Source organism: Rhinolophus sinicus, linkage group LG11 (genome assembly GCF_036562045.2).
Source record: "Rhinolophus sinicus isolate RSC01 linkage group LG11, ASM3656204v1, whole genome shotgun sequence".
Classification (NCBI taxonomy): domain Eukaryota; kingdom Metazoa; phylum Chordata; class Mammalia; order Chiroptera; family Rhinolophidae; genus Rhinolophus; species Rhinolophus sinicus.
Window position 1 is genome coordinate 29,217,825 of NC_133760.1, and position 15,820 is coordinate 29,233,644.

The 15,820-nt window shown below is 41.8% G+C and overlaps 1 protein-coding gene across 8 annotated transcripts in view; it reads right to left on the minus strand.

Annotated features, from left to right (window-relative positions):
• Nucleotides 1-4,342: 4,342 nt before the first annotated feature.
• Nucleotides 4,343-15,820, minus strand: part of LOC109461305 (uncharacterized) — an 81,326-nt gene continuing 69,848 nt past the window's right edge. For 6 of the 8 annotated variants that reach the window (XM_074314612.1, XM_074314610.1, XM_074314615.1 and 3 more), the window contains 3 exons: nt 14,535-14,648; nt 6,395-10,553; nt 4,614-4,747 (listed from right to left, as the gene is read on the minus strand). In XM_074314612.1, the coding sequence (XP_074170713.1) occupies nt 8,338-10,553; nt 14,535-14,648 (2,330 nt within the window). In that variant the 3' untranslated portion in view covers nt 4,614-4,747; nt 6,395-8,337. Of the gene's footprint in view, nt 4,748-6,394; nt 10,554-14,534; nt 14,649-15,820 lie in introns of all 8 variants that reach the window. The other 2 variants (XM_074314616.1, XM_074314611.1) reach the window with 2 other exon arrangements.

Below are 15,820 nucleotides of genomic sequence, written 5' to 3' on the forward strand. Positions count from 1 at the left end.
GAAACAGTACAATCTTCTGTTGATCATACAGTAGTTATATTCCTGGAGACTCAGCATGTTAAAACTGCAAAAATATATTGTGTTTTTCTGAAAACACGTTCTAGATTCAGGTAATTTATAAAGTGTATTTGAATGTCCAGGAAGACATGAAAGTCTGAAAACTTTTTCAATAGGTGAACCATCCTGTGCATTGCACGATTTGTGGCACTGCTGGCTCCCATCCACCATCACCAAACACTATAACAAAAATACTCCCATAAAATGCCAAAATGAGCCCTTGCGGGAAGGTGAACAGCACTAAAACCCCTGGATTGGACCACCCTTAGGGTCCCTCTCAACCCTAACAGTGTTGGCCTCTCTTCCAGCTCTGCCTCTTCCCATGCTGCTGCACTGGAAGGTGGTTGGAGGGACCCCACTCACCTCTCCAGCCTCTTAGCATTCCCATTCCCACCCCACTCAACTTCAGCCCCACTTGCTGAATATGCTATTCTCTAAACCTAAAATGCCCTTCCCTTCCCATTCCCATTGTGTCTTGACTGTTACTTGGTCTCAGTTCAAATCCTATTTCCCTTGGAAATCAAGCCTTCCCTGACCACCCAGAATAAGGCAGGCCTCCCACTTACGTGCCACCACAGCATCTGTACTTCTTAGTACTTGGCACATTTGTGCTTATTTAATGGTGACAGTTTAAATATATCTTCTCTGGTCACCCCATGGAGCAAGAACTGTATCTATCTTGTTCAACATCATTATTCTCAGCTAAAGCACAAGACCTGACACAAAGGAAGCACAGTAAACATTTGTTATTGATATAGTCCAAAGGCTCAAGCCCCAACTCCAGAGTAGAACCCTTCTTTATTTCTGTGCCACTGGAGGTAGGATATGTCCTATGGCTGGGATCACTGACCATTGCCAGGCGCCCTTCTCTGCTTTGCCCTTACCCTGATCATCACTGTTTCCCAAAATGAAAACTTTATATGGCCTCTCTCATTCAGACAGGAAAATGGTCCCATGATTGGGCAGAGTGATAGCTGGGGATTACATTGCTCTTGGCAATAAGTGCTGTTTCCACTTCTCCCTAGGCTCAGAAAGCAGACCTTTCGCAAGAAATGAATGAAGACTTAGTCTAAAGAAATAGGAAGTTAGGAGATGTGTCACAGAAATGCTGGCCCCAAATGTTGGGTCATAAACCAGTTGCCTAATTTTACAGGTAAGAAAATAAGGCCTCCTAAATAACCACAAAGCTCCTACTCCTATGAGTGCTAGGACAGGCACACACCAAGTTTCAAAAGCTCTAAGGAAGGCATGCAGCCCAGACAACTCATCTGTCAACCTCTGTTCTTCCCTTCTTATGGAGTATCAGAATCTCTAGCAAGCCAGTCCAGAAAAAAGTAACACGCTTCTCGGCCTTTAGAGCAAAGTGTGGCTATGTGACCAACTTCTGGCAAATAGGCTATAGGAAAAAGTGATGCCATGTCCTTAAAGAGAAGGGACACGCCCTACTTGACCCAGTACCCACATCAACTATGTGGAATGCTGACAAGGGGGTGAGCATCTTGGACCACATGATGTGGCCCCTGGGGATGACAGAGCAGCTAGTAGTAGTCACGGAGCTACTATTAACCCTAGACTGCTTACATTCAGATGATACATGAGTGAGAAATAAGCTTGCATTATAATTAAACCATATTGATTTGGGCTCTTCAAATCAATACCCAAAACCATATCCTAATACCCCTAGGAATGAGATGATAGAAAAATCACACAACATACTTAAAAATTTAGGCTAGTTCTCATACTTCAGTGTTTTGGAAGTTCATCTCTATGCTGGGTCTACAACATTTCCTCTCACTCAGCTCTAAGGCTTCTTCTCCTGCACATTCTGTACCCACAATTCCAGGGCCTCCCTTAAACCCTCCCTCCGTGTCCTCCAGGGAAAACTGACAGATCTCACGTTAAAAAATCTTTTCTGGTGTTTCCAGTTTTAAGATGGTAAGAGTAAAAATTGTCCTGCTTCTCCTCTTGAAAATTGTGGGAAAACAGTAAGTCTGGTTGGGGTTCATGCCAGAATTTAAAGACTGTTTCAATATTATAAAATCTTCCTTATTGATATTGTGAATTAAATTATCAGACCACTCAACCTACTTATGTGGAGATATATACTTGGGCAGGGAGATCTTATTCACAAAAGCAACAAAGGAACCAAAAATATTTAGGAATAAGATGAATAATAAATGTTTAAGACATTTAGATGAAGAAAAATCAACAACAAAAACTTCTATAAATGGAAAGGCACAGATAATTGTTCAATAGGAAGAGTATTCATCTTGATTTAAACTGTAAGTCCAATTTCAAAAATTTTATTTTTAAATTAAAAAAAAATTATTGGGGAATATTGGGGAACAGTGTGTTTTTCCAGGGCCCATCAGCTCCAAGTCAAGTCGTTGTTTTCATTCTAGTTGTGGAGGGCACAGCTCACTGGCCCATATGGGAATCGAACTAGCGACCTTGGAGTTATGGGCACTGCACTGTAACCCAGAGCCAACCAGCCGCCCCGAATTTCAAACAATTTTTTAAAAGGAGAATAAAGTGGGAGGAATTGGTCTACTGGTGAAAACAATTCTAAAGTTTAGCTAGGAAAAAAATGTTATATAAGTTACTACTAATACATAAGAATGCAAAATGATTAAAAGTTAAAGAATGGAAAGATATACAAGTATTAAGTGAAAGGAAAAATGGCATAGCTATATATATTATAGCAATGATTTTAAGACAAAAAATATTAGGCAGGATCCCATTTCAGGCAATGTAGTTAGTGATTGATATAAACTTGTATCTAGAAATTTAGGATATAATTTACATCCTTCTATATACTTAGCTCACAGAAAAGTATACCCAGTTAACAAAAATGAACAAAAAACTAAAACCAGAGGTTAGCTGAGGTGATGCTTTGTCCAACATGAGGATGCTGGAAATTTGAAGACCTGATGTGTGAGGAGGAATATTAAAGAAGCCTGTATGAAGCAAGTAGAAACTGGGGCTTCTCACACACACATCCACCCAAATGCTTGGACCCATGAAAGGATAAATTAGAAAATCTTCCCACTGCCAAAGGAAGATAACAAAAAAATGGCCCTTGCATAGGTTTTACAGTAGTAGTGGGATGTCTCCCTAATTTACAATTATAGTCTATATCACCGAATAGTTTAAAATTAATACTACCTACTTAGACCAGTAACTCATAATCTAGGAAATTAAAGAGTGATCCTGGTAAACTTCTGAAAGTCACTACAGAATTTGGAGACTGTTCTTTCAACCTGTTTTTCCTCACTGTTGCCTATTCCCCGTCTACCTCACCTTCAGTGAAGTCAGGCACAGCCTCCTGATCATGACGAGACCCCGATATTCTCTGCTACCCCTAAGGAGTTAATCAGTCTCTTCAAACAATCCCACTCTTGCTACTGAGACAGTTGTCACAGACCTTACCACCAATCTCTAGAGGGCAATACTGATGATGGCTAGAATATGGGTTCTGAAACCAGACTGCATGTGTTTCAATCCCTGCTTTGCTACTCACTGTCTTTGGGTGACCTAATTAATCCATTTCCTCAATTGTGACAATGAGCTCATTACAGTATCTACTTCATAAAGTTGTATTAAGTGTGTGCAGTGATTAGTTAGGAAAGTGTCTGGCAGATGCCAAGCACTAACACTGTTGCTGTGATGATTACTTACTAAAGGGCAGTTATAACTGATGCAACAACATGTGAAACTAAATCCCTGAACCTGGTTTACTCTATTTTTTTTTTTTTTTGAGTGACTCAGATTTTCTGGCCTCAAAATGATCCCCCTAGAAATGCCTAACAACAGTAGACAATAAATTACGGTATATTCATGTAATGGAATACCACACAGCAATGAGAATGAACCCATGTCGATGATTCCCTTTATGTAAAAATTCGTGGTGGTAACAGAAGTCAGAATAGAGGTTACCATGAAAGAGAAGTAATGACTGGAATAGGGTACAGGGAGACCTCTGGGGTGCTGTTACGTTCTATTTCCTGATCTTCATGATTATAAGGCTATGCTCTTTGTAAAATTCAAGCTGTACAACTATGACTTGTGTGTTTTTGTCTATTATACATCATTTTTTTAAAAGTTTACTTAAAAAGTGATCCCCCACCCTATTATTCATTGGTCAAAGTACATAATACAACTGCTGGTTCAGCCAACTGCTGGCAAGTAAGGGAGAGGTGGTGAAGCCACCCAGATGCTAGACTTCTGGAAGCAGTCCAAGGTTCGGCTGCTTGTCGCTCATGAGCTAATTATTGACAGAAAAGGGTGGTGGAAAGAAAAGCAGGTTTATTCAAAAAGCCAGCATTCAGGGAAGGCAGTGGACTTCTGTCTGAAAACCTACCTTCCCCGTTGTAAAGACAGTCAGGTTTTATAGGCACAAGGAGAAAAACAAAGGAAAAGGTGAGTTGATGAGGCAAATTCCTGGGTGATGGGGTCTGAGGAAGAGAAAAAGAGCTTTCCAGCATCTGGTTTCTTTCAGAGATAAGGTTATCTCAGTCCCTGCTAAACGAAGCAGATGTTCCAGAGCTATAACTTCTTTCAAGGCAATGTCCTGGGCGATAAACAGATTTATGAGGTATGCCTTCAGTCTTGAGAAAAACAGAAGCATTAAGGCCAGTTGTTCTGCAAATGGCAAGGTACGCACTCAGCCTTGAGTAAACAGTCATTAAACCTGGTAGGAGGGGGAGGGAGAATAAAGGAAAAGAGAAAAACATTTTTTTAAAAGTTGTAAGCTAAATCACAGTGTTAAATAGAATTAAACTAAATTGTTAACCCCTGAAAGTAGAAACTACAGTGTCACCGTTACACAGGTAAAGTCTGAAATTAGGTAGGGTAACTGCCATATTTGTTGGCAGCAGAAAAGCACATGGGAGAACAGGGTGCATGTTAAATTCATTATACAAAGAAAAGGGCCAGCTCTTTGTTTTCCTACTGAGACATCTCAGCACTCTCTTTATGACTGAGAACTAGAACATTTCCTTGGCCCACTAATCAGATCAAAGGGCAGGGTGGGCATGTTGTTCTAGACAAACTGGTAAACACTGCGCTGGAAAAGCTACAATAGCCTGGTATTTACCAGTTTAATGCCTAGAATAGCATCCATTCCAAATAAAAACTGAGATTTAGTGATGGCTTTTGGTTTCACAGTTCAGACTTTTGTTAAGAATGGATTTGCTCATACAGTTCTGTAGGAACATTAAAATGTTTGTCACAGAGCTTAAGTTGTTAGAATTTCTATCCACTGGTGTAGTCCTGAAGTAGCCTGGACTCTCAAGTGTTCCAATGGGTTTCCCATTCTTGCTACAATCACAGGGGCTGCTGGGACTATAGATGAAGACATTCCTGTTAGGTCAGCTGCGGGCATGGTCACAGCAGCCAGGAACCAAAAATACCTCTGCCAAGTCAGACCCCTCCTCACATGATAAAAACTGGGGCCCCTGGCGTTTCCCAGAAAAGGCAGCAGACCCTGGTGCGATTAACAGCTCCGGATGCAGCCGCTCACGCCCGATCTGCGCTGGGGGTGCCTGCTCATCTGCCACTTCACTCAGCCAACCCCCCACCCCAAAAATCGCATATATGCCTCCCTCCCTCTACCCTGGGCGCGACTTCACTGGCCCCCGTCTGCAGACCGGTGAACCTCGTCCGGGGGCGCAGAATAAAGCACTCACTTTGCTCAACCCGTTTGACTCTCTCAGTCTCATTATCTCGCCGCAAGCCTTACAATTCCCACACTTCAAACACAAAAAACATTTCTCCTTCATAAGGTTTATCATCCCTGAAGACTATTCAAATAATTGTCACACTGATAAAGCTCTGTTCCAAGGAAAGAAAAGCTAACTCTAACTTGCTTGAGCAAAAAAGAAAAACAAAAAGTGGAATTTATTGGTTACTGAGATTCAAAAACTCAGATGTATTTCTAGCTTCAAATATGGTTTAATGTAGTTGTTCAAACAGAATCATCAAGGTTGATTGTTCTCCAACTTTGATTTCTCTCCTGCTATGTTGACTTTACTCTCAGCGTCCACAAGAATTCAGGAGTTCCTCTGAGCTTTAAAACTAAGGAACAAAAAAAAGAGTATTTCTGCCTGTTAACTCTGGCTACATCCTGGTACTCTAACTGGACCATCCTGGGTCATCTACTGACATCTGAACCATCTTGGGTCATCTACTGACATCTGACAGCTATGGCTTGGGGTAAGGAATCTGCAGTGGAGTCAGGCCTGTGTCACATATTCCACTCCTGAGAAGATGGAATCCAAAGGGAAATTTAGTGTAATGACAATTAAGTTCATGACTTCATCCTAGAAGTGCTACATACCTCATTGCTGAATATCACTATGGTCACCTTTGAAGTACTCGCCTTGGGAAGCTATGGACTGACGTCAGTGCCTAGTCTACCCTTCAAAGCGATTTTGGAGCTCTTCTTCTGGAATGGCCATCACAGCTGTCATCGTATTACCCTTGATGTGCTGCATGTCATCAAAATGTCTTCCTTTCAGTATTTCCTTTCTCTTCGGGTAAAGAAAGAAGTCATTGGGGGCCAGATCAGGTCAGTAGGGAGGGTGTTCCAATACAGCCATTTGTTCACTGGCTAAAAACTCCCTCATAGACAGTACCATGTAAGCTGGTGCATTGTCGTGATGCAAGAGCCATGAATTGTTGGTGAAAAGTTCAGGTCGTTTTGTCTAACTTTTTCATGCAGCCTTTTCAGTACTTCCAATTTGATTTGGATTGATGGAACTTTTTTGGTCGTGGCGAACTGGCTGACTTCGATTGTGCACTTTGATGCTTCATTTCAGGGTGGTATTGGTACACCCATGTTTCATCACCAGTGATAACATGGCCCAAAAAATCATCTTGCCTCTCCAAAAGGTCGTGGCAAACTTTGACTCTCCTTTGCTTTTGTTCATTGGTGAGCTCCTTCAGGACCATTTTTGCATGCACTTTTCTCATGTCAAGATTTTTAGTTAAGATTTTCCTAACTGTTTCTCTATTGATGTTTACCTGGTCTGCTATGCTTCTCACAGTCAGCCAACAATATTGATATACAACTCAATTTTTGCAATGTTTTCGTCAGTTCTGCTCGTTGCTGGCCCCCTTGACCTCTCTTCATCAGTGACGTGTTCTCTCCCCTCAGAAAAACGTTTAATCCATTTGTACACTGCCATTTTCTTCATGGCATTATCCCCACAAACTTAGACTAAGATGTCCCACTCTTGCCAAGTTTAACAAGAAATTTAATGTTTGTTCGTTGCTCTAATTCAAGCTCAGACATTCTCGTGACAGCACACAAAAACATGCAACAATGAACGCCACTCAGCAAGACATCACCATACATCGACACAAATACAGCTGTGAGACACTGATATACCAAGGTTGTGAAACCTTACCGAGCTGTTTGTACAGTGCTGCCAATGTAAGCGCATGGTGCCAAGTTCGCAAATGTAATTGTCAGACCTCGTATTACCAGGAAAAGGGGGTGAAAAATTCTGAGAGGCCAAAACAACAAATGTCCAGCAGTTTTCTCCAGGGCAGACATGCTCATGATCACCTAGCTTGGAAGAAGTCCAAAAGGTTTTTTCATAGTTGACACACTCACAGGATTTCTCTCCAGTATGGATTCTTTGGTGATGAAGATTTCTTTTGCTAGTGAAGAATTTTCCACACTCATCACATACACAGAAAGACTCCTGAATATGGATCCTTACATGCTTTTTTAATTGTTCCTGAGCACTAACAGGTTTCCCACAATCTACACAAAGTGTTTCTTCTTGTTGTGGACTCTCTAGTGCTGAGTTAGTTTTGTATGAAAATTGAAGGCTTGTCCATATATATTACAAGAATAAGGCTTTTCCCCAGTGTGAATACACTGGTGTTGGCTAAGATGGCAAGTCCTACTGAAGCTTTTGCTATATTCATTACATTCGTAGTGTTTTTCTCCATTGTGGATCCTCTGATGCTGATGTAATGTTGACTTAACAGCAACAGCTTTTCCACACTTATTACACTTGTTTCTCCCGAAGATGGATTCTCTGATGTATCCAACTCATAACTACTGATGAAGCCGTTTCCACACTCATTGCAGTGATAAGGTCTGTCCCCACTATGGATTCTCTGATGCCTGATCAGATATGCATTATAATTGAAGGCTCTCCCACATACCTCACACTAATAGGGTTTCTCTCCACTGTGATCCTCTGATGCTGATGTAATGCTGACTTAACAGCAAAAAGTTTTTCCACACTCACTACATTTGTAAGATTACTCCCTAGTGTGGAGTCTCTGATGCTGATGTAATTTTGACTTAACAGCAAAATCTTTTCCACACTCACTACACTTGTAAGGTCTCTCCCCAGTGTGGGTTCTCTGATGTTTAACCAAATCAGAACTACTGGTGAAGCCATTTCCACACTCCTCGCAGTGATAGGGTCTGTCCCCACTGTGGATCATCTGATGCCTGATCAGATTTGCATAATCACTGAAGGCTCTTCCACACACCTCACACTGACAGGGTTTCTCTCCATTGTGGATCCTCTGATGCTGATGTAATGTTGACTTAACAGCAAAAGCTTTTCCACACTCATTACACTTGTAAGGTTTCTCCCCTGTGTGGATTCTCTGATGTTTAACCAAATCAGAACTACTGGTGAAGCCATTCCCACACTCCTTACAGTGATAGGGTCTGTCCCCATTGTGGATTCTCTGATGTCTCATCAGATGTGCATTATCACTGAAGGCTCTCCCACACACCTCACACTGATAGGGTTTCTCTCCATTGTGGATCCTCTGATGCTGATGTAATTTTGACTTAACAGCAAAAGCTTTTCCACACTCATTACACTTGTAAGGTCTCTCCCCAGTGTGGGTTCTCTGATGTTTAACCAAATCAGAACTACTGGTGAAGCCATTTCCACACTCCTTGCAGTGATAGGGTCTGTCCCCACTGTGGATCCTCTGATGCCTGATCAGATTTGCATGATCACTGAAGGCTCTTCCACACTCCACACACTGATAGGGTTTCTCTCCATTGTGGATCCTCTGATGCTGACGTAATGTTGACTTAACAGCAAAAGCTTTTCCACACTCATTACATTTGTAAGGTTTCTCCCCTGTGTGGATTCTCTGATGTTTAACCAAATCAGAACTACTGGTGAAGCCATTCCCACACTCCTCGCAGTGATATGGTCTGTCCCCACTGTGGATCCTCTGATGCCTGATTAGATTTGCATGATCACTGAAGGCTCTCCCACACACCTCACACTGATGGGGTTTCTCTCCATTGTGGATCCTCTGATGCCTGATCAGATATGCATTATCACTGAAGGCTCTCCCACATTCCTCACACTGATGGGGTTTCTCTCCATTGTGGATCCTCTGATGCCTGATCAGATATGCATTATCCCTGAAGGCTCTCCCACACACCTCACACTGATGGGGTTTCTCTCCCTTGTGGATCCTCTGATGCCTGATCAGATTTGCATTATCACTGAAGGCTCTCCCACACACCTCACACTGATAGGGTTTCTCTCCATTGTGGACCCTCTGATGCTGACGTAATGTTGATTTAATAGCAAAAGCTTTTCCACACTCATTACACTTGTAAGGTCTCTCCCCAGTGTGGATTCTCTGATGTTTAACCAAATCAGAATTGCTGGTGAAGCCATTTCCACACTCCTCGCAGTGATAGGGTCTGTCCCCACTGTGGATCCTCTGATGCCTGATTAGATGTGCATTATCACTGAAGGCTCTCCCACACTCCTCGCACTGATGGGGTTTCTCTCCATTGTGGATCCTCTGATGTCGAATTAATGAGAAATTGGCAGTAAAGGATTTCCCACACTCTGCACATGAATAGGATTTCTCTCCACTGTGGATCCTCTGATGCTGACGTAATGTTGACTTAACAGCAAAAGCTTTTCCACACTCATTACACTTGTAAGGCTTCTCCGCTGTGTGTATTCTCTGATGCATAACAAACTCAGAACTACTGGTGAAATCATTTCCACAGTCCTTGCAGTGATAGGATCTGTCCCCACTGTGGATTCTCTGATGCCTGATCAGGTTTGTATTATCACTGAAGGCTCTTCCACACTCCACACACTGATAAGGTTTCTCTCCATTGTGGATCCTCTGATGCCAAATTAATGAGGAATTACCAGTAAAAGCTTTTCCACACTCATTACACTCAAAGGGTTTGTCCCCAGTGTGAATTCTCTCATGTATAACATAGCAAGAAAAATAGCTGAAGCATTTCCCACACTCTTCACATCTGAAGGGTTTCCTATCACAGAGGATTCCTGGAACATTTCCTCTAACATTTTTCACTGTGGAAATTTCCTGGTGCTTCTTCAGTTTATATGTTTCTAGGAAGCTGGTTCTCTGAAGAACACTCTTCTGCAGACCATGTGACATCACATCTCTGTTTTCAGAAACTCCCTGTGTTGATATGGACCCATTGTCAGTGTTGGCCTCAGTATCTGATATAACAAACAGAAAACAGAAGTTCCACCTGAGAATTATACTAGAAAATAAGGAGCATCAAATATTATAGGGCTTTTAGAGATTTCTACTTCAACCACCACATGGGCCTACTAGCAAGACAAAGCTATTGAAAAGAAAGTGCCAAATATCACACAGGCAGAGAATAGTTGAGGTGAAACAGGGTATCTGTATACAACATACATCAGCTTGCTTCCTAAGCTTTTCCAGATTCTATATTTTTGAACCTTATGGTACTTATAGGCTTACAAAATACCAAAGGAAATACAGGCTCTGAAAGCAAGTGATGACACGGGCTGGCAAGACTAAAAGTCTGAAAGTAAACCTGAAGTGTCAGATTGCAAAGGCAACGAATGAATTGTTTTTAAAAATTCATACCCTGTAGATGTCCTAAAAGACTGGAGACACTGAGCATTGAGGGCACTAAACTGTGACAAGACAGAAAGAAAAGAAAATCACAGATGCACTTAGAGGACATCATCCCCAGAGTTTCTTAACTGCAGGTCAACAGATGGAGTGAACACCCTAAAACTGTTGGCAACTGCTGTCTCATCAGCTGCCTCTCAAAAAAGTCTGAATCTCAAACATGCAGAAACTACTGTCCTAGACTCTGCCTATTTGGAAAGGGTAGAACCCAGTTTACTTAGCTATACCAAGACTACAGAGTATTCCTTTTCATATTAGCAAAAAGGAGACAAACAGCCACTTGTAAAATGGCATTTGTGTTCCTGAAGAATGGATGACATTTTACCTGTGTGTTTTTTTGTTTGTTTGTTTGTTTGTTTTTCAATTTTTTATTGGGGAAAAGTGTGTTTTTCCAGGACCCATCAGCTCCAAGTCAAGTCGTTGTTTTCAATCTAGTTGTGGAGGGTGCAGCTCACTGGCCCATGTGGGAATTGAAGCAGAGACCTTGGTGTCATGAGCACTGCACTCTAACCAACTGAGCCAACTGGTGGCCCTACCTAAGTTTTAAAGTTAATCTATTTTGTAAAATGTTGGACTAATTTTGCTTTAACATTAACTTGGGTTTTCTGGGATTCATCTGCTGGTTAATCGATTTCATCCTTTGATTGTGAATTACACAAGTAAGGGCCTTCAGGAGGAGATCTGAAACTAGAGTAAACAGGGTAATCAAAAGTCTGAAAAAGAATGAGCAAGACAATTTAGAACCTGGTGAACTGTTCTCACACCCTGCCTCTTCCTTGCTAGTATGGTGTTCAGTGTTATAAAATCAGGACTGGGCAATCAATGACCAAAACATTCTTATTTTCCCTGCTGCCCCATACTATGCCATTCATCTTGATCAGGATCTCCACAGTTCTTCCAAGCAACCTCCACCTTCCCAGTTCTCCAGTGATCACCTCCTTCCTGCTGAAAGAACAAAGCTGCCCAGATGCAATGCCTTCAACTTCCTTCCCTTCCTCTTCTATATCCTCTTATCCCAAGCCACCCTCACATTTCTAAATCATCCTTGATGCCATTGTATCCCTTATCAATATACTGCTCTGTCAACTGTATCATCACTTTTCTTTTTTTAAATTAAAATTTATTGGGGTAACAATGGTTAATAAAATTACATAGGTTTCAAGTGTACAAATTCTATAACACATCTATATATCATATTGTGTGCTCACCACCCAGAGTCAGTTCTCCTTCTATCACCATGTATTTGACCCCCTTTACCCTCTTCTACAACCCCAACCCCCTTACCCTCTGGTAACCACTAAACTGTTGTCTGTGTCTATGAGTTCTTGTTTCTTTATTTGTTTGTCTTGTTCCTTTGTTGCTTTCAGTTTTATATTCCACATGAGTAAAGTCATATGGTTCTCAACTTTTTCTGTCTGACTTTTTTCAATAATAATTTCAAGATCCATCCATGTTGTCACAAATGGCAGTATTTCATCTTTTGTTATGGTAGAGTAGTATTCTATTGTGTATATATACCACATCTTGTATTGTCCCTTTTCTTCTTATTCAACCTCCTTTAGATCCTGAAATCCACTTGGGCTTAACGAGCATCCCTTTACATCCAATATTTCTTATACTATGTTTTATAAAACTGGCTATTCATTAGTTGTGAAGTAATTTTTAAACTGAAATACACTAGTCTGTATTAGGATAGGGTAGGGTAGAGTAGGAGAGAATTCACACACGTTGTAGTACTAAGGGTAAATTTTGTTTCCTGATAGTCTAATTTCAGAGTACATATGAGTATGCAGGGTTTTGATGCAAAATGTAATTAACTACTGAGGCTCATAATCAAAAAAGAGTTTGAAAAACATCTGCATTATTTACTATATTTTCTTACATTTCTGAACTCATCAAAATAAGGGGCTAACGTGCTGCCTCAATTTTATGATCTCTCATTTACTCCCTCTCTGCAAACCATCTACCCTGAAACTCCTACCCTTGGCTTCAGTTTCACTGTTCCCTCCTGGTGACCCTGTTCTATCCGTCTACTTTCTCTTCCCTCTCTTACTAAAATTAAATATCCCTTAATATGTAAGATTCAGCCCTCCTTTTTACTCTCTGGGGGTCATTTCAACTAAAACCCTGTAGACTACACTTCATCTCTACCTATAGTCCGACATTTATCTCAGACTCTATACTTGCCTTCTCAATGGCCTGATCTAGCCATCCACTTACATATTCTAAAGATACCTCAGACTCTGTGCTCAGATCTGAATTCATATGAATTAAAAAAGCTCTTCTTATGTCATGACTTCCCAATGTTATCTGACTCAATTCTCCCCTTTTATAGCCAAGTTTTATAAGATTTGATCAATTCTAGCTCCACACACTCTTTCCCTCTTCCATTTCTGCATTACCACTATCCCCTACTCAATTCATTCACTCAAAAGTTAATGCCTGATATGTAGTAATAGTTTAACAGGATTTCAGGTCTTCAATTTCCTTCATGCCAATCAAATCACATATAAAATCACAAATAAAATAGCAATTACGGGCCTTTATCTCTACTGGCAAGGTCACTGTGGCAGTGGTCACTGCTCCTGCTCCTCATTATGTTTTGCCTGCTCTCTCATTTCCTGTTCCCATGATGTAAGTTCTACAGGATAGAGCCCTCAGGTCCACCACAAAGTTGGCATTCTAGATATCGCACACAATGCACAGTGGGTTAAGACACACCAACTACATTCATCTACACCACTGGCTAGTTAAGGGGATTAGGATACACCGCAGACTCTGCCAGCTCCAGATTCTAGGAAGTCTTGCTTCGGCTTTGAGTCCTAAGCCTCATATTCTTGCATTGCTTACTAGAAAAGACAGAATACCTGCAGGTGGGCTCCAGAAGAAACATCCATTTTTAAATATTCTCCTCAGGTAATTCTCTTGCACATTAAACTGCAAAGTTCTTCACAATGATTTACTGGATCCTCTATTTATTTCCTTTGGCCAGATAGTCTACCTTCTTTTTCTCCACATGATATCCATTGTAATCTGTCAAATTTGGGACAGATGACCCACTACTGAATTACTGTTACCTAGACTTCTAAATGGGGATTCTTCTAACCTCTGCTTCTGCTGTGCACCTACAGCCCAGTGCCTGTATACAAATAGCAGCACTTAGTAAAATTTTTTTAGCTCTTTACATCCGTCTCTATAACTTGTATCCTGCAGAGCATCTTCAACAAAACTTCGCACACAGTAAGTGCGGAAAACTGCTCCTGACTGAATAAATCGATCCTATCCAAGGACAGATAGTCACTAAGGTATGTAATGCTTAAACTCAAAAAGGAGCAATGGATTCAAGAACTGCATATGAGATGTATGAAGTGGAAATATGTTATCTTGGTAAGAATTAAAACTGGTGGGAAAGGTTTCATATTTTACCTATTAGGAGAAATCATCTATTTTATTTAAATTCTTTCCAACATGGTTCATTTTAAAATACACTGCTCTGTAAAGCCCTACAGTTGCCAGTTACCTGCTTCACTAACCTTTATAGATGAGTGTGGTCCTCTCTGCAGGTGGGTCATCCTGTGCCTCCAGGCCCCAAGGCAAATCCCCTCTCTCCAGAAGTGAGATCAGGGCAGGTCTGGGAACTGGGTATCCTGAAAGCAGGTGAGAAAATGGCACCTTTCAGCCCTGTGTTTGCTGTGTCAAAAGAAGGAAAACCCCAAGATCTCAGTAAGAATAAGATCCTCAGAAGAGGGCTCAGGACTTTGGAAAGCCAAGTAGATTTTGATCAAGAAGAAACTGAGGGAATTCTGGCAACGATGGTAAAGTAGGTAAATGCTGTGCTTGCCTTCTCTCACGATCACATCAAAATTACCACTAAACTACAAAACAACCATCGAGAATTGCCTGAAATCTTGCTGAACTGACACCCTACAACTAAGGAAATACAGAAGAAGCCACCTCGAGACTGGTAGGAGGGGCAGAGATGTGGAAAGGGCTGGTTCACATCCATATGTGACCATTAAAAATCAGGAAGGTTATCTTGGCTATGGAGGTGCCCCCAAAGGAGCAAGGGATCTCAGCACCACACCAGGTTCCCTAGCCCAGGGTTCCAGTACTAGGGAGATAAGTTCCCACAATTTCTGATTCTGAAAACCAGCAGATTGTGGCGGAGTGAGACAGAGAGCGGCTGGAGTCACAGGTGCTTCTCTTAAAGGAATGGCACAAGGACTTACCGACAGAATCACTGGATCTGAGCTGCAGCACTGGGGAAGGAGCTGGAGAAGTGACAGGGACATATGGGGGAAGTGAGTTATCTGGCTTCAGGACAAGGGCTGGAGGGCAGCTTTCTCCCTGATGGAGGAGCTGGCGGAAGCCATTGTTTCTTTGTTGAACCCTTGTGCAGACACAGGAGGCCATCATATCTGAGTCTCCATCACGTTGGCTAACACAATTCTTTTGCCACACCCTGATGATTCTGATACCCCTGCCCCATCCAACTTTTGGGCATACCCAAACCACTTCCAGTGTTTTTTTGTACAAACTACCTGCCTTGGCTCATGCCGCAGACTTTTCTAGGGTCGCTCAAAGGTTCAGGGAACCCAGACAAGCAGCATCTGGCTTGAGCACATCCTGTAACTCTGGCTGAGCAGCCCTAAGTCCGGTACTAGCGGCAGCCAGTCTTGGTTCATGGCTTAGCCTCTCGAGGCACTTCCAAGTATGGTGCAGGTGGCAGACATCTGCGGATGGCTTTGTGGCTCCTGCCAGATGGACCTGGGTAAGGCATGGGCTGTGGTTTAACTTGACTTGCAGTGAGTCCCTTCCC